This window comes from Rattus norvegicus, chromosome 1 (genome assembly GCF_036323735.1).
Source record: "Rattus norvegicus strain BN/NHsdMcwi chromosome 1, GRCr8, whole genome shotgun sequence".
Taxonomy (NCBI): domain Eukaryota; kingdom Metazoa; phylum Chordata; class Mammalia; order Rodentia; family Muridae; genus Rattus; species Rattus norvegicus.
The window spans coordinates 81,001,377-81,027,444 of NC_086019.1; the positions used below are offsets into that span (position 1 = coordinate 81,001,377).

A 26,068-nucleotide genomic window follows, 5' to 3' on the forward strand; every position below is an offset into this window, starting at 1 on the left:
AACCCTGGATATAGAAAACCAAAAGAAGAGACAAGGAGCTGTAGATACGAGCTTCACCAACAGAATACAAGAGATGGAAGAGAGAATATCAGGAGCAGAAGATTCCATAAAAATCATTGACTCAACTGTCAAAGATAATGTAAAGCGGAAAAAGCTACTGGTCCAAAACATACAGGAAATCCAGGACTCAATGTGAAGATCAAACCTAAGGATAATAGGTATAGAAGAGAGTGAAGACTCCCAGCTCAAAGGACCAGTAAATATCTTCAACAAAATCATAGAAGAAAACTTCCCTAATCTAAAAAAAGAGATACCCATAGGCAGACAAGAAGCCTACAGAACTCCAAATAGATTGGACCAGAAAAGAAACACCTCCCGTCACATAATAGTCAAAACACCAAACGCACAAAATAAAGAAAGAATATTAAAAGCAGTAAGGGAAAAAGGTCAAGTAACATATAAAGGCAGACCTATCAGAATCACACCCGACTTCTCGCCAGAAACTATGAAGGCCAGAAGATCCTGGACTGATGTCATACAGACCCTAAGAGAACACAAATGCCAGCCCAGGTTACTGTATCCTGCAAAACTCTCAATTAACATAGATGGAGAAACCAAGATATTCCATGACAAAACCAAATTTACACAATATCTTTCTACAAATCCAGCACTACAAAGGATAATAAATGGTAAAGCCCAACATAAGGAGGCAAGCTATACCCTAGATGGTTTTGGCTCCTTTGTCAAAAATCAAGTGACCATAGGTGTGTGGGTTCATTTCTGCGTCTTCAATTCTATTCCATTGGTCTATCTGTCTTTCTCTGTACCAATACCTTGCAGTTTTTATCACTATTCCTCTGTAATACTGCTTGAGTTCAGGGATAGTGATTCCCCCTGAAGTCATTTTATTGTTGAGGATAGCTTTAGCTATCCTGGGTTTTTTGTTATTCCAGATGTATTTGCAAATTATTCTGTCTAACTCTTTGAAGAATTGGATTGGTATTTTGATGGGGATTGCATTGAATCTGTAGATTGCTTTTGGTAAAATGGCCATTTTTACTATATTAATCCTGCCAATCCATGAGCATGGGAGATCTTTCCATCTTCTGAGGTCTTCTTCAATTTCCTTCTTCAGTGTCTTGTAGTTCTTATTGTACAGATCTTTTAGTTGCTTGGTTAAAGTCACACCGAGGTACTTTATATTATTTGGGTCTATTATGAAGGGTGTCGTTTCCCTAATTTCTTTCTCGGCTTGTTTCTCTTTTGTGTAGAGGAAGGCTACTGATTTATTTGAGTTAATTTTATACCCAGCCACTTTGCTGAAGTTGTTTATCAGCTTTAGTAGTTCTCTGGTGGAACTTTTGGGATCACTTAAATACACTATCATATCATCTGCAAACAGTGATACTTTGACTTCTTCTTTTCCGATCTGTATCCCCTTGACCTCCTTTTGTTGTCTGATTGCTCTGGCTAGAACTTCAAGAACTATATTGAATAAGTAGGGAGAGAGTGGGCAGCCTTGTCTAGTCCCTGATTTTAGTGGGATTGCTTCGAGTTTCTCTCCATTTAGTTTAATGTTAGCAACTGGTTTGCTGTATATGGCTTTTACTATGTTCAGGTATGGGCCTTGAATTCCTATTCTCTCCAGGACTTTTATCATGAAGGGGTGTTGAATTTTGTCAAATGCTTTCTCAGCGTGTAATGAAATGATCATGTGGTTTTGTTCTTTCAGTTTGTTTATATAATGGATCACGTTGATGGTTTTCCGTATATTAAACCATCCCTGCATGCGTGGGATGAAGCCTACTTGGTCATGGTGGATGATTGTTTTGATGTGCTCTTGGATTCGGTTTGCCAGAATTTTGTTGAGTATTTTTGCATCGATATTCATAAGGGAAATTGGTCTGAAGTTCTCTTTCTTTGTTGTGTCTTTGTGTGGTTTAGGTATAATAGTAATTGTGGCTTCGTAGAAGGTATTCGGTAGTGATCCATCTGTTTCAATTTTGTGGAATAGTTTGGATAATATTGGTATGAGGTCTTCTATGAAGGTTTGGTAGAATTCTGCACTAAACCCGTCTGGACCTGGGCTCTTTTTGGTTGGGAGACCTTTAATGACTGCTTCTATTTCCTTAGGAGTTATGGGGTTGTTTAACTGGTTTATCTGTTCCTGATTTAACTTCGGTACCTGGTATCTGTCTAGGAAATTATCCATTTCCTGAAGATTTTCAAGTTTTGTTGAATATAGGTTTTTATAGTAAAATCTGATGATTTTTTGAATTTCCTCTGAATCTGTTGTTATGTCTCCCTTTTCATTTCTGATTTTGTTAATTTGGACGCACTCTCTGTGTCCTCTCGTTAGTCTGCCTAAGGGTTTATCTATCTTGTTGATTTTCTCAAAGAACCAACTTTTGGTTCTCTTGATTCTTTCTATGGTCCTTTTTGTTTCTACTTGGTTGATTTCCACTCTGAGTTTGATTATTTCCTGCCTTCTACTCCTCCTGGGTGTATTTGCTTCTTTTTGTTCTAGAGCTTTTAGGTGTGCTGTCAAGCTGCTGACATATGCTCTTTCCTGTTTCTTTCTGCAGGCACTCAGCGCTATGAGTTTTCCTCTTAGCACAGCTTTCATTATGTCCCATAAGTTCGGGTATGTTGTACCTTCATTTTCATTAAATTCTAAAAAGTTTTTAATTTCTTTCTTTATTTCTTCCTTGACCAGGTTATCATTGAGTAGAGCATTGTTCAATTTCCAAGTATATGTGGGCATTCTTCCTTGATTGTTATTGAAGACCAGTTTTAGGCCGTGGTGGTCCGATAGCACGCATGGGATTATTTCTATCTTTCTGTACCTGTTGAGACCCGTTTTTTGACCAATTATATGGTCAATTTTGGAGAAAGTACCATGAGGAGCTGAGAAGAAGGTATATCCTTTTGCTTTAGGATAGAATGTTCTATAAATATCCGTTAAGTCCATTTTGCTCATGACTTCTCTTAGTCTGTCTACATCTCTGTTCAATTTCTGTTTCCATGATCTGTCCATTGATGAGGGTGGGGTGTTGAAATCTCCCCCTATTATTGTGTGAGGTGCAATGTGTGTTTTGAGCTTTAGTAAGGTTTCTTTTATGTATGTAGGTGCCCTTGTATTTGGGGCATAGATATTTAGGATTGAGAGTTCATCTTGGTGGATTTTTCCTTTGATGAATATGAAGTGTCCTTCCTTATCTTTTTTGATGACTTTTAATTGAAAATTGATTTTATTTGATATTAGAATGGCTACTCCAGCTTGCTTCTTCTGACCATTTGCTTGGAAAATTGTTTTCCAGCCTTTCACTCTGAGGTAATCTCTGTCTTTGTCTCTGAGGTGTCTTTCCTGTAGGCAGCAGAATGCAGGGTCCTCGTTGTGTATCCAGTTTGCTAATCTATGTCTTTTTATTGGGGAGCTGAGGCCATTGATGTTGAGAGATATTAAGGAATAGTGATTATTGCTTCCCGTTACATTCATATTTGGATGTGAGGTTATGTTTGTGTGCTTTCATTCTCTTTGTTTTGTTGCCCAGACGATTAGTTTCTTGCTTCTTCTAGGTTATAGCTTGCCTCCTTATGTTGGGCTTTACCATTTATTATCCTTTGTAGTGCTGGATTTGTAGAAAGATATTGTGTAAATTTGGTTTTGTCATGGAATATCTTGGTTTCTCCATCTATGTTAATTGAGAGTTTTGCAGGATACAGTAACCTGGGCTGGCATTTGTGTTCTCTTAGGGTCTGTATGACATCAGTCCAGGATCTTCTGGCCTTCATAGTTTCTGGCGAGAAGTCGGGTGTGATTCTGATAGGTCTGCCTTTATATGTTACTTGACCTTTTTCCCTTACTGCTTTTAATATTCTTTCTTTATTTTGTGCGTTTGGTGTTTTGACTATTATGTGACGGGAGGTGTTTCTTTTCTGGTCCAATCTATTTGGAGTTCTGTAGGCTTCTTGTATATCTATGGGTATCTCTTTTTTTTAGATTAGGGAAGTTTTCTTCTATGATTTTGTTGAAGATATTTACTGGTCCATTGAGCTGGGAGTCTTCACTCTCTTCTATACCTATTATCCTTAGGTTTGATCTTCTCATTGAGTCCTGGATTTCCTGTATGTTTTGGACCAGTAGCTTTTTCCGCTTTACATTATCTTTGACAGTTGAGTCAATGATTTTTATGGAATCTTCTGCTCCTGATATTCTCTCTTCCATCTCTTGTATTCTGTTGGTGAAGCTCGTATCTACAGCTCCTTGTCTCTTCTTTTGGTTTTCTATATCCAGGGTTGTTTCCATGTGTTCTTTCTTGATTTTTTCTAGTTCCATTTTTAATTCCTTCAACTGTTTGATTGTGTTTTCCTGGAATTCTTTCAGGGATTTTTGCGATTCCTCTCTGTAGGCTTCTACTTGTTTATTAATGTTTTCCTGTGTTTCCCTAAGTGAGTTCTTCACATCTTTCTTGAAGTCCTCCAGCATCATGATCAAAAATGATTTTGAAACTAGATCTTGCTTTTCTGGTGTGTTTGGATATTCCATGTTTGTTTTGGTGGGAGAATTGGGCTCCGATGATGCCAAGTAGTCTTGGTTTCTGTTGCTTGGGTTCCTGCGCTTGCCTCTCGCCATCAGATTATCTCTAGTGTTACTTTGTTCTGCTGTTTCTGACAGTGGCTAGACTGTCCTATAAGCCTGTGTGTCAGGAGTGCTGTAGACCTGTTTTCCTGTTTTCTTTCAGCCAGTTATGGGAACAGAGTGTTCTGCTTTCGGGTGTGTAGTTTTTCCTCTCTACAGGTCTTCAGCTGTTCCTGTGGGCCTGTGTCTTGAGTTCACCAGGCAGCTTTCTTGCAGCCGAAAAGTTGGTCTTACCTGTGGTCCCGAGGCTCAAGTTCGCTCGTGGGGTGGTGCCTATGGGCTCTCTGCGGCGGCAGCAACCAGGAAGACCTGTGCGGCCTCTTCCAGGAGCTTCAGTGCACCAGGGTTCCAGATGGCCTTTGGTGTTTTCCTCTGGCGTCCGAGATGTATGTACAGAGATCAGTCTCTTCTGGTTTCCCAGGCTTGTCTGCCTCTGTGAAGGTTTAGCTCTCCCTCCCACGGGATTTGGGTGCAGAGAACTGTTTATCCGGTCTGTTTCCTTCAGGTTCCGGCGGTGTCTCAGGCACAGGGGTCCTGCCGCTCCTGGGCCCTCCCCCACGGGAGCCCAGAGGCCTTATACAGTTTCCTCTTGGGCCAGGGATGTGGGCAGGGGTGAGCAGTGTTGGTGGTCTCTTCCGCTCTGCAGCCTCAGGAGTGCCCACCTGACCAGGCGGTTGGGTCTCTCTCTCACAGGGTCTGGGAGCAGAGAGCTGCTGCGGGCCGGGATCTGAGGGTGTGGGACTTCCGGTAAACACAGAACGTGCCCGGTCCTAGAGGAATTCTGCTTCCGTGTGTCCCAAGCTCACCAGGCAGCTTTCTTGCAGCAGAAAAGTTGGTCTTACCTGTGGTCCTGAGGCTCCAGTTCGCTCGTGGGGTGCTGCCCACGGGCTCTCTGCAGCGGCAGCAACCAGGAAGCTTTTTTTCCCATTCTTTTGGTGGCCATTTTGTCCTAACAACAGTGTCCTTTGCCTTCCAGAAGCTTTGTAGTTTTATGAGGTCCCATTTGTTGATTCTTGATCTTAGAGCATAAGCCATTGGTGTTTTGTTCAGGAAATTTTCTCCAGTGCCCATGTGTTCGAGACTCTTCCCCACTTTCTTCTATTAGTTTGAGTGTGTCTGGTTTGATGAGGAGGTTCATGATCCACTTGGACTTAAACTTTGTATAGAGTGACAAAAACTGATCAATTTGAATTATTCTATACGATAACCTCCAGTTGAACCAGCACCATTTGTTGAAAATGCTATCTTTTTTTTCCATTGGATTTTTTTTAGCTCCTTTGTCAAACATCAAGTGACCAAATGTGTGGTGGATTCATTTCGGGGTCTTCAATTCTATTCCACTGGTCTATGTGCCTGTCTCTGTACCAGTACCATACAGTTTTTACCACTATTGCTCTGTAATACTGCTTAAGTTCAGGGATAGTGATTCCCCTGAATGTCCTTTAATTGTTGAGTATAGTTTAAGCTATCCTGGGTTTTTTGTTATTCTAGATGAACTTGCAAATTGTTCTAACTCTCTGAAGAATTGAATTGGTGTTTTGATAAGGATTGCACTAGACCTGTAGATCGCTTTTGGTAAAATGGCCATTTTTGCTATATTAATCCTGCCAATCCGTGAGCATGGGAGATCTTTCCAACTTCTGAGATTTTCTTCAATTTCTTTCTTCAGAGGCTTGAAGTTCTTATCATACAGATCGTTCACTTGCTTCCTTAAAGTCACACCAAGGTATTTTATATTATTTGGGACTATTATGAAGGGTGTAATTTCCCTAATTTCTATCTTGGCTTGTTTATCTTTTGTGTAGAGGAAGGCTACTGATTTATTTGAGTTATTTTTATATCCAACCGCATTGCTGAAGGTGTTTATCAGGTTTAGTAGTTCTCTGGTGGAACTTTTGGGGTCACTTAAATATACTATCATATCATCTGCAAATAGTGATATTTTGACTTCTTCCTTTCCAATCAGAATCACTTTGATCTCCTTTTGTTGTCTGATTGCTCTGGCTAGGACTTCGAGAACTATATTGAATAAGTTGGGAGAGAGTGGGCAACCGTGTCTAGTCACTGATTTTAGTGAGATGGCTTTAAGTTTCTCTACATTTAGTCTAATATTAGCTAATGGTTGGCTGTACATGGCTTTTTCCATGTTATGTATAGGACTTGAATTCCTGTTCTTTCCAGGATTTTTATCATGAGGGGGTGTTGAATTTTTCAAATGCTTTCTCAATGTCTAATGAAATGATCATGTGGTATTTATTTTTCATTTTGTTTTTATAATGTATTACATTGATGGTTTTCCATATATTAAACCATCCCTGCATGCCTGGGATGAAGCCTACTTGATCATGATGGATGATTGTTTTGATGTTTTTTTGGATTCGGTTTGCAAGAATTATATTGAGTATTTTTGCATCAATATTCTTAAGGGAAATTGGTCTGAAGTTCTCTTTCTTTGTTGGGTCTTAGTGTGGTTTAGGTATAAGAGTAATTGTGGCTTCGTAGAAGGAATTCTGTAGTGCTCCATCTGTTTCAATTTTGTGGAATATTTTGGATAATATTCGTATGAGGTCTTCTATGAAGGTCAGATAGAATGGCAATTGTTCATTTCCTGTTGATTTTCAAGTTTCGTTGAACATAGACTATTTTAGTAGGATCTGATGATTTTTTAATTTCCTATGAGTCTGCCGCTTTGTCTCTCTTTTCATTTCTGATTTTTTTTTAATTTGGACACACTCTCTGTATCCTCTGGTTAATCTGGCTAAGGGTTTATCTATCTTGACAATTTTCTCAAAGAACCAGCTTTTGGTTCTGTTGCTTTTTTGTATAGTCCTTTTTGTTTCTACTTGGTTGATTTCAGCTCTGTGTTTGATTATTTCCTGCCTTGTACTCCTCCTGGGTGTATTTGGTTCTTTTTCTTCTAGAGCTTTTAGGTGTGCTGTCAAGCTGCTGACATATGCTCTCTCTTGTTTCTTTCTGCAGGCACTCAGAGCTACGAGTTTTCCTCTTAGCACAGCTTTCATTTTGTCCCATAAGTTTGGGTATGTTGTACCTTCATTTTCATTAAATTCTAAAAAGTCTTTAGTTTCTTTCTTTATTTCTTCCTTGACCAGGTTATCATTGAGTAGAGCATTGTTCAACTTCCATGTATATGTGGGTGTTCTTTCCTTATTTTTACTGAAGACCAGCTTTAGCCAGTGGTAGTGTGATAGGATGCATGGGATTATTTCTATCTTTCTGTATATTTTAATACCTGTTTTATGACTGATTATAAGGTCAATTTTGGAGAAAATACACGAGTTGGTGAGAAGAAGGTATATCCTTTTGTTTTAGGATAAACTGTTTTATAAATATTTGTTAAGTCCATTTGGTTCATGACTTCTGTTAGTGTGTCTACATCTCTTTAATTTCTGTTTCCATGATCTGTCCATTGATGAGAGTGTGGTGTTGAAATCTCCTACTATTATTGTGTGAGGTACAGTATGTGCTTTGAGCTTTAGTAAGGTTTCTTTTATGTATGTAGGTGCCTTTGTATTAGTAGCATAGATATTTTGGATTGAGAGTTAATCTTGGTGGATTTTTCCTTTGATGAATATGAAGTGTCCTTCCTTATCTTTTTTGATGACTTTTAGTTGAAAATCGATTTTATTCCATATTAGAATGGCTACTCCAGCTTCCTTCTTCAGACCATTTGCTTGGAAAGTTGTTTTCCAGCCTTTCACTCTGAGGTAGTGTCTGTCTTTGTCTCTGAGGTGTGTTTCCTGTAGGCAGTAGAATGCAGGGTCCTCATTGCGTGTCCAGTTTGTTAATCTGTGTCTTTTTATTGGGGAATTGAGTCCGTTGATGTTGAGAGTTATTAAAGAATACTGATTGTTGCTCCCTGTTATATGCATATTTGGATGTGATATGTTTGTGTGCTTATCTTCTCTTTGTTTTGTTGCAAAACGATTAGTTTCTTGCCTTTTCTAGGGTGAAGCTTGACTCATTGTGTTCAGCTTTGCCATTTAGTATCTTTGTAGGGCTGGATTTGAAGAAAGATGTTGTCTAAATTTTGTTTTGTCATGCAATATCTTGGTTTCTCCATCTATTTCAATTGAGAATTTTGCTGGATACAGGAGCCTGGGCTGGTATTTGTATTCTCTTAGGGTCTGTATAACATCTGTCCAGGATCTTCTGGCTTTCATAGTCTCTGGTGGGAAGTCTGGTATAATTCTGATAGGTCTGCCTTTATTTGTTACTTGACATTTTTCCCTCACTTCTTTTATTATTCTTTCTTTTTTCATGCATTTGGTTTTTTTCCCTACTATGTGACTGGGAGGAGTTTCTTTCTGGTCAAATCTATTTCGAGTTCTGTAGGTTTCTTATATGTTTATGCACATGTCTTTTTTTAGGTTAGGGAAGTTTTCTTCTATGATTTTGTTTAAGATATTTACTGGGCCTTTGAGTTGGGAGTCTTTACTCTCTTCTATACCTATTATCCTTAGGTTTGATTTTCTCATTGTGTCCTGGATTTCCTTTCCATTTTTCATTATCTTTGACAGTTGTGTCGATGATTTTTATGGAATCTTCTGCTCCTGAGATTCTCTCTTCTATCTCTTGCATTCTGTTGCTGATGCTTGTATGTACGGCTCCTTGTCTCTTCCTTTGGTTTTCTATATCCAGGGTTTTCTCCCTTTGTGCTTTCTTTATTGCTTCTATTTCCATTTTTAATTCCTTCACATGTTTGATTGTGTTTTCCTGTCATTCTTTCTGGGATTTTTGCATTTCCTCTCTATAGGCTTCTACTTGTTTATTGGTGTATTCCTGCATTTCTCTAAGGGAGTTCTTTATGTCTTTCTTGAAGTCCTCCATCATCATGATCAAATGTAATCTTAAATCTAGATCTTGCTTTTCTGGTGTGTTTGGATATTCAGTGTTTGCTTTGGTGGGAGAATTGGGCTCCACTGATGCCATGTAGTCTTGATTTCTTGGGTTCTTATGCTTGCCTCTCACCATCCAGTTGTCTCTGGTGTTACCTTGTTCTGCTATTTCTGACAGTGGCTAGACTGTCCTATAGGCCTGTGTGTCGGGAGTGCTGTAGACCTGTTTTCCTGTTTTCTTTCAGCCAGTTATGGGAACAGAGTGTTCTGCTTTCAGGTGTGTAGTCTTTCCTGTCTACTGGTATTCAGCTGTTACTGTGGGTGTGTGTCCTGAGTCCACCAGGCAGGTCACTTGGAGCAGAAAAGTTGATCTTACCTCTGGTCTCATGTCTGAAGTTGCTCCTCAGATGCTGTGTTTCAGCTCTTTGTGAGGGCAGCAACCAGAAGGTCCTTCTCCTTCTCTTGTGTCCCTGTGCACAGGGGGCCCAGGTGGCACTAGGCGTTTTCCTCTAGAGTCAGAAATGTGAGCAGAGAGTAGTCCCCTCTAGCTTCCCAGGCGTGTATGCCCCTCTGAGGGTTTAGCTCTCCCTCCTATGTGATTTGCAGGAAGCTGTTTGACTGTGTCCCTTCAGGTCTGGGTGCAGTCTGGACTGCAGGGGACTTGCAGCCTGACTGCCCCTATCTTCCTATTCCCAGAGGCCCTATACAATTTCCTCTTTAGCCAGGGATGTGGGCAAGGGTGGGCAGTACTGGTGGTCTCTCCTGCCCTGCAGTCACAGGAGTGCCCACCTGTCTGGGAGATGAGTTCTCTCTCCCATGGGGTTTGGTAGCAGGGAGCTGGGGCTAGGATCAGATAGGTTTGGGCTCCAGCTAGAAACCGGAAATGTCTGGTCTCAGAGGAATTTTGCCTTTGTGTGTGCTGAGTCCAACAGGAAGGTCACTTGGAGCAGAAAAGTTGGTCTTACCTCTGGTCTTGGTCCTGAAGTCACTCTTCAGGGGCAGGTTTCAGCTCTTCATGAGGGCAGCAACCAGAGGGGTCTGCCCCACATCTTCTTGGGTCCCCGTGCACAAGGGGCCCATATGGCGCTAGGCGTTTTCCTCGAGAGTTAGAAATGTTGGCAGAGAGTATTATCCTCTGACTTCCCAGGCGTGTCTGCCCCTCTGAAGGTCTAGCTCTCCCTCCCACAGGACTTGGTTGCAGGAAGTTGTTTGACCAGGTCCCTTCAGACCTGTGCCAGTCCAGACTGCAGGGGACCTGCAGCTTGAGGGCCCCTATATTCCTCTTCCCAGAGGAATTCCCTATACAGTTTCTTCTTGGGCCAGGGATGTAAGCAAGTGTGGGCAGTACTGGTGGTCTCTCCTGCCCTGTAGTCTCAGGAGTGCCCACCTGTCTGAGCGATGAGCTCTCTCTCCCATGGGGCTTGTGAGCAGGGAGCTCCCCCTTCCCTTTTATATAAGGCTAATCCCTATCCCAAACAGCTCCTCTTCCTGCCTCTCCATCAAAACATTCCCCTACACTGGACAGTCCAGCCTTGGAAGGACCAAGGGCTTCTCCCATTGGTGCCCAACAGGGCCTTCCTCAGCGATATATGAAGCTGGAGCCATGGGTCTGTCCATTTGTAGTCTTTGGGTAGTGGTTTAGTCCCTGGGAGCTCTGGACGGTTAGTATTGTTGTTCTTATGGGGATGCAAGCCACTTCAGCTCCTTCAGTCCTTTCTCTAATTCCTCCAATGGGGGCCCATTCACAGTTCAATGGTTCACTGCTAGCATTTGCCTATGTATTTTTTACACTCTGGCTGAGCCTCTCAGGAGACAGTTATATCAGGCTCCTGTCAGTATGCACTTCTTGGCTTCATCAATATTGTCTAGTTTTGGTGGATTTGTATAGATGAGCTGTATATCCAGGTGGGGCAAGGTCTGAAATGGCCATTCCTTCAGTCTCTGCTCCAAACTTTATCTCCATATCTCCTCTTATGAAAATTTTTGTTCCCCCTTTTAAGGAGAACTGAAGCATCCACTCTTTGGTGGTCCTTCTTCTTGAACTTCATGTGGTCTGTTTATTGTATCAGCTTTTGGGCTAATATCCACTTATCAATGAGTGCAGACCATGTGTATTTTTTTTTTTTTTTTGTGATTGGGTTACCACATTCAGGATGATATTTTCTTGTTCCATCCATTTGGCTATGAATTTCATGAAGTCATTGTTTATGATAACTGAGTAGTACTCCATTGTTTAGATGTACCACAGTTTCTGTATCAATTCTTCTGTTGAAGGGCATTTGGGTTCTTTCCAGCTTCTGACTATTATAAATAAGGCTTCTATGAACATAGTGGAGCATGTGTCTCTGTTGTATGTTGGAGGATCATTTGGGTATATGCCAGCAGTGGTATAGCTGGATCCTCAGGTAAAGCAATGCTCATTTTTCTGAGGAACCTCCCAACTGATTTCCAGACCGGTTGTACCATCTTGCAATGCCACCAACAATGCAGATGTGTTCCTCTTTCTCCATATCCTCACCAGCATCTGTCTCTTACCTGAGTTTCTGTTCTTAGCCATTCTGACAAGCTTGAGATGTAATCTCAGGGTTGTTTTGATTTGCATTTCCCTGATGACTAAGGATATTCAACATTTCTTTAGGTATTTCTCAGCTGAGATTTCTTTATTTAGCTCTGTAACCCATTTTTAATAGGGTTATGGCTCCCCGGAGTTGACCTTCTTGAGTTTTTGTATATATTGGATATTAGCCCCCTATCCAATATAGGGTTGGTACAGAATTTTACCAGTGTGTTCATTATTGTTTTGTCCTTAAGACATTGTCCTTTGCCTTACAGAAGCTTTGCAGTATTATCAGCTTCCATTTGTCTATTTTTGACCTTAGAGCTTAAGCCATTGGTATTTGGTTCAGGAAATTTTCCCCAGTGCCTATTTGTTCTAAGATCTTCTCCACTTTTTCTTCTATGAGTTTGTATGTATATGGTTTTTGTGGAGGTCCTTGATTCACTTGGACTTATGCTTTGCACAAGTCAATTTGCATTCTTCTACATGCCTAGCTACAGTTGAACCAGCACCACTTGCTGAAAACACTACCTTTTTTCCATTGAATGATTTTAGCTCCTTTGTCAAAGATCAAGTGACTTCTGGTGTGTGGCTTCACTCCTGGGTCTTCCATTTTATTCCATTGCTTTACCTGCCTGTCTCTGTACTAATACTATGCAGTTTTTTATCACTATTGCTTTGTAATACTGCATGAGATCAGGGATGCTAATTCCCCCAGAAGTTCCTTTATTGTTAAGAATATTTTTTTCTATCCTGGGGTTTTTATTATTCCAAATGAATTTCCAAATTGCACTTTCTAACTATATGAAGAATTGAATTAGAATTTTGATGGTGGGCTGCCGCCGCGGAGAGCTCGTAGGCAGCACCCCACAAGCAAACTTGAGCCTCGGGACCACAGGTAAGACCAACTTTTCTGCTGCAAGAGACCTGCCTGGTGAACTCAGGACACACAGAGGCAAAATTCCTCTAGGACCGGGCACTTCCAGGGTTTACCTGGACTCCCAAACCCACGGATGCCAGCCCACAGCAGCTCTCTGCTCCCAAACCCTGTGGGAGAGAGACCTCACCACATGGTCAGGTGGGCACTCCTGAGGCTGCAGAGCGGAAGAGACCACCAACAATGCCCACCCCTGCCCACATCTCTGGCCCAAGAGGAAACTGTATACAGCTTCTGGGTACTTGTGGGGGAGGGCCCAGGAGCGGCAGGACCTCCTCGCCTGAGACACCGCTGGAACCTGAAGGGACCGAAGTGATAAACAGTTCTCTGCACCCAAATCCCGTGGGAGGGGGAGCTAAACCTTCAGAGAGGCAGACACGCCTGGGAAACCAGATGAGACTGCACACTGCACACATCTCTGACGCCAGAGGAAAACACCATCTGGAACCCTGGTGCACGGAGGCTCCCGGAAAGGGCAGTGCAGATCTTCCTGGTTGCTGCCACCACGGAGAGCTCGTAGACAGCACTCCAGGAGCAAACTTGAGCCTCGGGACCACAGGTAAGACCAACTTTTCTGCTGCAAGAGACCTGCCTGGTGAACACCAGACACAGGCCCACAGGAACAGCTGAAGACATGTAGATAGGAAAAACTACACACCCGAAAGCAGAACACTCTGTCCCCATAACTGGCTGAAAGAAAACAGGAAAACAGGTCTACAACACTCCTGACACACAGGCATATAGGACAGTCTAACCACTGTCAGAAATAGCAGAACAAAGTAACACTAGAGATAATCTGATGGCGAGAGGCAAGCGCAGGAACCCAAGCAACAGAAACCAAGACTACATGGCATCATCGGAGCCCAATTCTCCCACCAAAGTAAACACGGAATATCCAAACACACCAGAAAAGCGAGATCTAGTTTCAAAATCATATTTGATCATGATGCTAGAGGACTTCAAGAAAGACGTGAAGAACTCCCTTAGAGAACAAGTAGAAGCCTACAGAGAGGATTCGCAAAAATCCCTGAAAGAATTCCAGGAAATCATAAATAAACAAGTAGAAGCCCATAGAGAGGAGTCACAAAAATCCCTGAAAGAATTCCAGGAAATCATAAATAAACAAGTAGAAGCCCATAGAGAGGAGACACAAAAATCCCTGAAAGAATTCCAGGAAAACAGAATCAAACAGTTGAAAGAATTAAAAATGGAAATAGAAGCAATCAAGAAAGAACACATGGAAACAACCCTGGATATAGAAAACCAAAAGAACAGACAAGGAGCTGTAGATATGAGTTTCAACAACAGAATACAAGAGATGGAAGAGAGAATCTCAGGAGCAGAAGATTCCATAGAAATCATTGACTCAACTGTCAAAGATAATGTAAAGCGGAAAAAGCTACTGGTCCAAAACATAGAGGAAATCCAGGACTCAATGAGAAGATCAAACCTAAGGATAATAGGTATAGAAGAGAGTGAAGACTCCCAGCTCAAAGGACCAGTAAATATCTTCAACAAAATCATAGAAGAAAACTTCCCTAACCTAAAAAAAGAGATACCCATAGGCATACAAGGAGCCTACAGAACTCCAAATAGATTGGACCAGAAAAGAAACACCTCCCGTCACATAATAGTCAAAACACCAAACGCACAAAATAAAGAAAGAATATTAAAAGCAGTAAGGGAAAAAGGTCAAGTAACATATAAAGGCAGACCTATCAGAATTACACCAGACTTATCACCAGAAACTATGAAAGCCAGAAGATCCTGGACAGATATCATACAGACCCTAAGAGAACACAAATGCCATCCCAGGTTACTGTATCCTGCAGAACTCTCAATTAACATAGATGGAGAAACCAAAATATTCCATTTTTACCAAATTTACACAATATCGTTTTACAAATCCAGCACTACAAAGGATAATAAATGGTAAAGCCCAACATAAGGAGGCAAGCTATATCCTAGAAGAAGCAAGAAACTAATCATCTTGGCAACAAAACAAAGAGAAGAAAAGCACACAAACATAACCTCACATCCAAATATGACTATAACAGGAAGCAATAATCACTATTCCTTAATATCTCTCAACATCAATGGCCTCAACTCCCCAATAAAAAGACATAGATTAACAAACTGGATACGCAACGAGGACCCTGCATTCTGCTGCCTACAGGAAACACACCTCAGAGACAAAGACAGACACTACCTCAGAGTGAAAGGCTGGAAAACAACTTTCCAAGCAAATGGTCAGAAGAAGCAAGCTGGAGTAGCCATTCTAATATCAAATAAAATCAATTTCCAACTAAAAGTCATCAAAAAAGATAAGGAAGGACACTTCATATTCATCAAAGGAAAAATCCACCAAGATGAACCCTCAATCCTAAATATCTATGCCCCAAATACAAGGGCACCTACATACGTAAAAGAAACCTTACTAAAGCTCAAAACACACATTGCACCTCACACAATAATGGTGGGAGATTTTAACACCCCACTCTCATCAATGGACAGATCATGGAAACAGAAATTAAACAGTGATGTCGACAGACTAAGAGAAGTCATGAGCCAAATGGACTTAACATATTTATAGAACATTCTATCCTAAAGCAAAAGGATATACCTTCTTCTCAGCTCCTCATGGTACTTTCTCCAAAACTGACCATATAATTGGTCAAAAAACGGGCCTCAACAGGTACAGAAAGATAGAAATAATCCCATGCGTGCTATCGGACCACCAGGGCCTAAAACTGGTCTTCAATAACAATAAGGGAAGAATGCCCACATATACGTGGAAATTGAACAATGCTCTACTCAATGGTAACCCAGTCAAGGAAGAAATAAAGAAAGAAATTAAAAACTTTTTAGAATCTAATGAAAATGAAGGTACAGCATACCCAAACTTATGGGACACAATGAAAGCTGTGCTAAGAGGAAAACTCATAGCGCTGAGTGCCTGCAGAAAGAAACAGGAAAGAGCATATGTCAGCAGCTTGACAGCACACCTAAAAGCTCTAGAACAAAAAGAAGCAAATACACCCAGGAGGAGTAGAAGGCAGGAAATAATCAAACTCAGAGCTGAAATCAACCACGTAGAAACAAAAAGGACCATAGAAAGAATCAACAGAACCAAAAGTTGGTTCTTTGAGAAAATCAACAAGATAGATAAACCCTTAGCCAGACTAACGAGAGGACACAGAGAGTGCATCCAAATTAACAAAATCAGAAATGAAAAGGGAGACATAACTACAGATTCAGAGGAAATTAAAAAAATCATCAGATCTTACTATAAAAACCTATATTCAACAAAATTTGAAAATCTTCAGGAAATGGACAATTTCCTAGACAGATACCAGGTATCGAAGTTAAATCAGGAACAGATAAACCAGTTAAACAACCCCATAACTCCTAAGGAAATAGAAGCAGTCATTAAAGGTCTCCCAACCAAAAAGAGCCCAGGTCCAGACGGGTTTAGTGCAGAATTCTATCAAACCTTCATAGAAGACCTCATACCAATATTATCCAAACTATTCCACAAAATTGAAACAGATGGAGCCCTACCGAATTCCTTCTACGAAGCCACAATTACTCTTATACCTAAACCACACAAAGACACAACAAAGAAAGAGAACTTCAGACCAATTTCCCTTATGAATATCGACGCAAAAATACTCAATAAAATTCTGGCAAACCGAATTCAAGAGCACATCAAAACAATCATCCACCATGATCAAGTAGGCTTCATCCCAGGCATGCAGGGATGGTTTAATATACGGAAAACCATCAACGTGATCCATTATATAAACAAACTGAAAGAACAGAACCACATGATCATTTCATTAGATGCTGAGAAAGCATTTGACAAAATTCAACACCCCTTCATGATAAAAGTCCTGGAAAGAATAGGAATTCAAGGCCCATACCTAAACATAGTAAAAGCCATATACAGCAAACCAGTTGCTAACATTAAACTAAATGGAGAGAAACTTGAAGCAATCCCACTAAAATCAGGGACTAGACAAGGCTGCCCACTCTCTCCCTACTTATTCAATATAGTTCTTGAAGTTCTAGCCAGAGCAATCAGACAACAAAAGGAGATCAAAGGGATACAGATCGGAAAAGAAGAGGTCAAAATATCACTATTTGCAGATGACATGATAGTATATTTAAGTGATCCCAAAAGTTCCACCAGAGAACTACTAAAGCTGATAAACAACTTCAGCAAAGTGGCTGGGTATAAAATTAACTCAAATAAATCAGTTGCCTTCCTCTATACAAAAGAGAAACAAGCCGAGAAAGAAATTAGGGAAATGACACCCTTCATAATAGACCCAAATAATATAAAGTACCTCGGTGTGACTTTAACCAAGCAAGTAAAAGATCTGTACAATAAGAACTTCAAGACACTGAGGAAAGAAATTGAAGAAGACCTCAGAAGATGGAAAGATCTCCCATGCTCATGGATTGGCAGGATTAATATAGTAAAAATGGCCATTTTACCAAAAGCAATCTACAGATTCAATGCAATCCCCATCAAAATACCAATCCAATTCTTCACAGAGTTAGACAGAACAATTTGCAAATTCATCTGGAATAACAAAAAACCCAGGATAGCTAAAGCTATCCTCAACAATAAAAGGACTTCAGGGGGAATCACTATCCCTGAACTGAAGCAGTATTACAGAGCAATAGTGATAAAAACTGCATGGTATTGGTACAGAGACAGACAGATAGACCAATGGAATAGAATTGAAGACCCAGAAATGAACCCACACACCTATGGTCACTTGATTTTTGACAAAGGAGCCAAAACCATCCAATGGAAAAAAGATAGCATTTTCAGCAAATGGTCCTGGTTCAACTGGAGAGCAACATGTAGAAGAATGCAGATCGATCCATGCTTATCACCCTGTCCAAAGCTTAAGTCCAAGTGGATCAAGGACCTCCACATCAAACCAGACACACTCAAACTAATAGAAGAAAAACTAGGGAAACATCTGGAACACATGGGCACTGGAAAAAATTTCCTGAACAAAACACCAATGGCTTATGCTCTAAGATCAAGAATCGACAAATGGGATCTCATAAAACTGCAAAGCTTCTGTAAGGCAAAGGACACTGTGGTTAGGACAAAATGGCAACCAACAGATTGGGAAAAGATCTTTACCAATCCTACAACAGATAGAGGCCTTATATCCAAAATATACAAAGAGCTCAAGAAGTTAGACCGCAGGGAAACAAATAACCCTATTAAAAAATGGGGTTCAGAGCTAAACAAAGAATTCACAGCTGAGGAATGCCGAATGGCTGAGAAACACGTAAAGAAATGTTCAACATCTTTAGTCATAAGGGAAATGCAAATCAAAACAACCCTGAGATTTCACCTCACACCAGTGCGATTGCCTAAGATCAAAAACTCAGGTGACAGCAGATGCTGGCGAGGATGTGGAGAAAGAGGAACACTCCTCCATTGTTGGTGGGATTGCAGACTGGTAAAACCATTCTGGAAATCAGTCTGGAGGTTCCTCAGAAAATTGGACATTGAACTGCCTGAGGATCCAGCTATACCTCTCTTGGGCATATACCCAAAAGATGCCTCAACATATAAAAGAGACACGTGCTCCACTATGTTCATCGCAGCCTTATTTATAATAGCCAGAAGCTGGAAAGAACCCAGATGCCCTTCAACAGAGGAATGGATACAGAAAATGTGGTACATCTACACAATGGAATATTACTCAGCTATCAAAAACAACGAGTTTATGAAATTCGTAGGCAAATGGTTGGAACTGGAAAATATCATCCTGAGTGAGCTAACCCAATCACAGAAAGACATACATGGTATGCACTCATTGATAAGTGGCTATTAGCCCAAATGCTTGAATTACCCTAGATCCCTAGAACAAACGAAACTCAAGACGGATGATCAAAATGTGAATGCTTCACTCCTTCTTTAAATGAGGAAAAAGAATACCCTTGGCAGGGAAGGGAGAGGCAAAGATTAAAACAGAGACTGAAGGAACACCCATTCAGAGCCTGCCCCACATGTGGCCCATACATATACAGCCACCCAATTAGACAAAATGGATGAAGCAAAGAAGTGCAGACCGACAGGAGCCGGATGTAGATCGCTCCTGAGAGACACAGCCAGAATACAGCAAATACAGAGGCGAATGCCAGCAGCAAACCACTGAACTGAGAATAGGTCCTCTATTGAAGGAATCAGAGAAAGAACTGGAAGAGCTTGAAGGGGCTCGAGACCCCAAAAGTACAACAATGCCAAGCAACCAGAGCTTCCAGGGACTAAGCCACTACCTAAAGACTATACATGGACTGACCCTGGACTCTGACCTCATAGGTAGCAATGAATATCCTAGTAAGAGCACCAGTGGAAGGGGAAGCCCTGGGTCCTGCTAAGACTGAACCCCCAGTGAACTAATCTATGGGGGGAGGGCCGCAATGGGGGGAGGGTTGGGAGGGGAACACCCATAAGGAAGGGGAGGGGGGAGGGGGATGTTTGCCCGGAAACCGGGAAAGGGAATAACACTCGAAATGTATATAAGAAATACTCAAGTTAATAAAAAAAAAAAAAAAAAACCTCATCCTAAAAAAATAAAAATAAATGAAATGAAAAAAAAAACCCACCTAATAATTACCCAAGCAATTTTGCTGCTAAGTTTTTCAGACTCATAAGTTGTATTTTTTGAGACAATTAGCCTGAAACAAAGTTAGATTGAATCAAATTATCTCTAACATACAAAGTATCTTATAATGATGGAAAAACAATCATGTGGAAAGATATGAAAGAATGAGGTATCAGAACCCCATAACCCCTCTTTCTTAGAAAATTCACTTATGAATTTCCACTCTTATATTTTATGAGCAGGAAACAAATGAAAAACAAGATAAAACAGAGCAATAAATTCCACAAAGATATGACTGAATCATTACATTATTAAAGAAAATGATTTATACTAACTATAGCAGTATGTTGATGAAATTTTTGACAGAGGATCTAATGATAGTGGATACTAGGACCCTTAGTGGTTGGTCAAACACTCGCTGCTAGTAAAATGGTTAACTTCACAGAGTGGATTGGAGGTTTTCATCCTGTTTAGTGATACTGAAATGTCATGAGCTGCCAGGCTAAAAATGGTTTGTCACCATGCCTTTGTGAAAACGTATTCCAGATAATTAAATTTGGGTTAAAGAGAAAATGTTTGTGAAATAAATTCTGTTCAATTATAGTTTATCACTGATAACTAAACTTATATAACACTATTATGATGGTAAGTGATAAATGTGGTATTTGAAATTTTAACAATGATAGTCTATACCTAAACCAAGATGAAGATAACACATATCTAGGAACAGAAATAATATTTTCTAGGTGTAGGAACAATATGAATTAATCTCTGCTTAATGAGATTTGTATAAGTAAACACTCTGACTGCTAATCAATCAATGCTGCAAGTCTCTCTGCCACCATGCCAGACTCAATTCTTCCTGGCCTCCTCTATTTTTCCTTTCAGGAATCTGTCAATTTCTGGATGTCACACCTAGCAGAAGGGCTATCATGTCACTGATTAGTAAGTACTGTGGAACTTAATAGATTGATATAAGCACAAGTACAATCTCATCCATTAATTTTCTTAATGTCTATCAAAGTCTGCCAAAGAGAAATAATGTAAGAAATTCCTTGCCTATGATAACTCACACGTGGAAATGAGAAGATTTCCAAATTTCTAAAAAGTTTTATAGATGATATCCAATTCAGTCCTGTAAGCATAAATGAACACATAGTCTCTTCATTACAGACATAATTAGGTAAAGGCCTATAAAATTTTTCTTTAAATATGTGGAGTGCAGTATTTCCATCACAATAGCTCAAAGTATGTTTTATAACCAAAGACATGTTTGGTAAAAGATCAGGGTTCCTGTTGATTTCCTCCATTGAAAAGGCTAATGCCAAGGCATATTTGTTGGTTTTAGTTTTTTCTCTGTAAAAAAGCATAGTTTTTATTATGGACAGATGTTTATACATGATCAACTATACTCAATAAAAGCACTATTCTGTACACAAAGCTTCTGCATCTGATCTTTAAAGATGCAAACATCTGGCTTCTGTTCTGAGATTGGGTTGACATGATAACCTAGAAAATAGCAAACACTTTAAAAGTTCATGTCAGTGTGTCTCCCATAAATAAGATATGTTCTTTACCTCTTTTACAGAGAGGATTTCCATCTCTGCTTTTGAGTGCTTGACCAGAAAGTAAAGAGAAAACAAAAGAAATGGACAAAACAGTAATTCTGATCATATCTTTATTATCAAATTAATAAGCAATATAAAAATATGTGTGTCATGAGAGATATTGAGTTCATGATATTTTCTTGTTCAATTAGCTGAATTGGTCAGGAGCTTGAAACATGATTTATTTATCAGTGCATAAATGCCTTTCTGCAGAAACATTTGTTTCCTGTACTTACAATCACTTATAATTAGTGGCCAATATTCTTAACATCTCCCCCTCATATCTACCCTCATCTTGTTTATTGTTTCTTTCAGTCTTTTGGTGAAAAAAAAGTCTTAACTAAATATATAAATTTAAATATCAAACATATATTTGGTAAATCATGCATGACTATGCATATATTTATATGTATTTGAGCGTCGACTACTTAGGACCTAAGAAGGCAATATATCTGAGTGTTATATTTTATTATTTTTCCAGTTGTTTTTATATCTTTGAACATAAATTCTTATTCTATTTCTCACATCAAACTTTATCCCACTCTAACAAATTTAATTTATTTTTTCTTTTTTTGGTTATTTTTTATTTACATTTCAAATATTATTCCCTTTCCCAGTTTCCCAGAAATAAGGCCCTTACCCAATCTCCTTCCCCTTCTTTTATAAGGGTGTCCCCTCCCCATCCACTACCCTTACTTCTTCCTTCATTCCCCTACACTGGGGGGACCAGCCTTGGCAGGACCAAAGGCTTCTCCTTCCATTGCTGCCTAACAAGGCCATCCTCTTCTAAATATGCAGCTGGAGCCATGGGTCAGTCTTTGTATAGCCTTTGGATGGTGGTTTAGTCCCTGGGAGCTTTGGTTGGTTGGCATTGTTGCTCTTATGGGGTTGCAAGCCCCTTCAGCACTTTCAATCCTTTCTCTAATCCTCTAACAGGGATCCTATTCTCAGTTTAATAGTTTGCTGCTAGCATTCCCCTCTGTATTTGACATGCTCTGGTGATGCCTCTAAGGAGACAGCTATATCAGTCTCCTGTCAGCATGCACTTTTTAGCTTCATTAATCTTTTCTGAGTATTTGATAAGACACTTTGCTGCAGACTATACTCACTTCAAATGTGTAGGTATACACTTGTGCCAAGTACTTAGTGCAGAGATTAAGGGCTTGCCCTACCACCAAAGTATCATTCACCTACTTTCTATTTACAAATGAATGGGATATATACACTCTGAGTACTTCTGATCATTATACCTTAATTTCTAGTAAACGCCTTTGACAACTTTTCCAGTTATAGTAAAATAATGCTAGCATCACACTAAGAACTGGGGAAATAAATAACTTGCATTGATATTTTTATGTGCCAGTATTATATGTTTATAATATAGAAGAAATTTCGATGTGATATGACCATTTTTGTAAGAAAAGTGGGCTATAAGACAGTGGGAATGGAATAATACCATATTGTTTTTATGTTTGTGTAAAGAATACTATCTCCAGTATCAACCTTGTCACTTAATATAATCTGATCAGTAAACAATAAACAAATGCCTATATATTTAATGATTAAATTTGAGATAAGTACAATTAGATTTTCGCCAAAACTGTATCCCTGTGGTGTTTTCATTCTATACTCTATAAAATTGGTAATTTTATGATATTTTCTATTACCACACACCACAAGCAATGAATTTGAGAGAGTAAATTTGCATGTATGTAAAGTTTTTAATTTTCCATTAAAATTTTTACTAATATACAAAAGTAATTTAAGAATAAACCTTGTTCAGTACTCAACTATTTTCTCCAGTGAAACTTTATGAAATATGCTGTCTGGGTAGCCTAGCAGTCTAAAGGGCTCTGTTTTAAAACAACTATCAGAAACTCACTAAAATGAGTAGTGACAAGATATTGGAAACATGTGCCCCTATATTTTCTAAAATTACTGCAAAAAGTCTCCTAACATATAAATATCATAAAGGGGTCAGATATTAACAAACTTAGACATGCAAAGAGTGGACATGTTTCTAAAACAATGGCAAAAATCTTATGGAAAATTCCTGTATTTCAGTTCTCAAATGCTACAACTGTCCCACACCACAACTGTAACCTATGCCAGTGACAAAAGACATAGGCAGTCACCACTGTTATTGATAGCCTCACTATTCCAAGAGGCTAAACATATCATTTAATTCCATTTATTTCAAATATATTTTACTTTAAAGAGAGAATGCCAAACTGAACTTTATAAAAGACAAAAGTCAGTGGTTATATATGAACAACTTGAAGCACACAGCGACAGGCCTTTCAGGTTTTTAATTTTTTAAAACAATTGGATGTCTTGCCCTCTAATGACCTAAGTATTCCTTGCTCATTACATACAAACATATACATCCAACCATTCATATGAAGTATGTGTTTCTGAGTGTAAGAATCTTCTTTTTACAAACTTGATGAAGCATTAGAAGGCAAGAAGTGACCACATGCAATGAATTTGAGAGACTAAGTCCGCATATATGTAAAGTTTTTGATAAGTGTAGGCACCATGAATATTACTGGAACCAGCATATGCTCTAGGAGAAAGACACTGACGGTGAAAGGAAAATTATACGAATTTAAGGTTTAAAAATATAAAATTAAAAGAGTAAGCCCCAAAAGCCACAGACTCAGGGCTAAGCCCTGCCACCAGGAATAGCAGGCCATAAAGATAAAGAAAAGGAATACAAAAACCAGCTCAGGCTATCAAGGACTAACCCATAAACCATCCAAACACATCCCCCCAGCTTACTCAGAGTCATACTTTAACCAGATGTCCTCCAGACCCTGATAAGCCCTACTTGTGCTTTTCAGCCATTGTGTCCTGCAGAGAGCATTCCAAGAAACCGGACAGCCCAAGCCTAACAAGAGGTGTTTCAAATACAGATGCTTCATCAATTTTGACAAACTTTTAAAAATAATGAGGACCTAAAGACCCAATTTTTCTCCTGATTTAGTAGCTCTGTTCCAGGCACCAGGGGGCCATAAAAACTTTTGGAGTCCCCTTATCTCCTAGAGCCATAAAACAATCCTGTAACTTGTGGTGCATTCCCCTTTGACATCCCCCCATCCCCTGGTGCTCACAGCCTCTGCCTTTAAATACTCTTTCTCCCAGCCTCTCAGGGTCGACACCTCTGTCTCCTGCGTGGGATATGTGTCGGCCCGGAGATCTCTGTAATAGGTCTCCGTAATAAACCTTGCCTTTCCTTATTACATCCAAAATGGTCTCTCTGTGTCTGGGGTCCACGATTTCCCAAGACTTGAGTAAGGGTATCTCTGCGTGGGATCTTTCAATGGAAGAATTGTAAGCATAGTTTATGACCATTTATTTGCAAGTGCTTGGGATAAAATCAATGAAATGTTACAGGATCAAATGAAATAAATCATCATTGTCTAGTGTGGAAAAAAAACTGTTATTAGGAGGGCTTTATGTGAACGATCCATGTAGATATACATTTTTTCCTCAGCTTCCAAGCTTTAAGTCAGAGGTCGCCTAGAAGAAAAACAAAACCTTCACTGGATTAATTTAAAGGAGAAAATAGGATTGAATCTGTAAAATAATTAAGCTTGGTGAGTGGTTTTCAGACTTAGAAACACGACAGAAGACTCAAGGTTTTACCTAATCTTCATCCTCAGAACACTCAAGAAATATGAAAGATGTCATTTACATGGAAAATACAAATGCACTTACAGGACATTCAAAGTCTCATTGAAATAATCTTTCTCCATAGGCAACTGAACTGCTCCAAGGATGAAGGCACAATTTATATCCAAGTCTTTTTCCTTGACTTCATTCAAATTTGTTCTCCAAAAGCACCAGGGATCAATGAAATTGGCCATGAGAAGTGGATAGTGGAGAAGGAAAAATACTACCATCAAAATTAACATATTCTTTCTGCCTTAAACCTGGGCAGTGTGAATTGGAAAGTACCATGCATATAAGAACATCAAATTTCTATGATCTTTTATTACTCTGTATAAAGAAGAGGTTGCATATTCATGATTCATTTGTTTTTCCAGATTGCTTCTGAGCCCTGGAGGAAGGTTAAGCACTTTCTTCCCTGGGGCTCTGCAACAGGTGACCACAGCTCATGTAACACAGATTGGTAAATACTTTGGAGAATTATTCTTTCTCAGGCTCCATGATATCACTCATGTTTATTAATAGGCAGAAAGAAAACTTTTGTTCTAATTTGGTCTTGGAAGTTTTTAACAAGGTTATTATATGGACACAATTAGAAGTGATATCTGTAGATTTTATCAGAAAATTACCAGTGACAAATCCAGTAATGGTAAAATCAAAGCTACTGAAGACACACAGGACATTGTATTACAAGATCCAATTCAAGGAGAGGCAGGCTCATGTTTATAGCCACTAAGATCCACATACCATGTACAGTATGGACTATGTCACACTGGTGACATGAACAGATTATAAAAACAATGCCTCTCCTTCGATTTCCTTGAGAATCAAAAAAATAGAAAAAGTCAGAAGTGTATTTAATCTAGCTCTATCCAAAATTACTCAGTTCTTTACTGATCCACAGTTAATTTACATGAAAAAGATTGAATATTAAAGGTTCAAGAAATCAGAGAGAGATTCTTGTGGTCTGTGGTTTCTTTCTTTTTTCTTTTTATTGCTCATTGTAATTATTTACTTTTCAAATTTTACCCCCATTCCTAGTTTCTTCTCTATCCCCTATTCCATCTGCCTTCCTTTCCTCTATGAGGGTACATAACCATAAACCCCTCCCAATCCTCACTCAGCTCCATAGCATTCCCCTACCCTGCAACAT

At 39.5% G+C, this 26,068-nt stretch overlaps 1 protein-coding gene across 3 annotated transcripts in view; it reads right to left on the reverse strand.

The window, feature by feature from the left end:
• The window catches only part of Vom2r78 (vomeronasal 2 receptor, 78), a 46,874-nt gene extending 21,422 nt beyond the window's left edge, over positions 1 to 25,452 (reverse strand). For 2 of the 3 annotated variants that reach the window (NM_001099659.2, XM_039085841.1), the window contains exons 1-2: positions 24,964 to 25,452; positions 20,710 to 20,992 (exon numbers count right to left, since the gene is read on the reverse strand). In NM_001099659.2, coding sequence (NP_001093129.2) covers positions 20,710 to 20,992; positions 24,964 to 25,160 — 480 coding nt within the window. In that variant the 5' untranslated portion in view covers positions 25,161 to 25,452. The remainder of the gene's footprint in view (positions 1 to 20,709; positions 20,993 to 24,963) is intronic. The other variant, XM_063270021.1, reaches the window with a different exon arrangement.
• Positions 25,453 to 26,068: the final 616 nt, after the last annotated feature.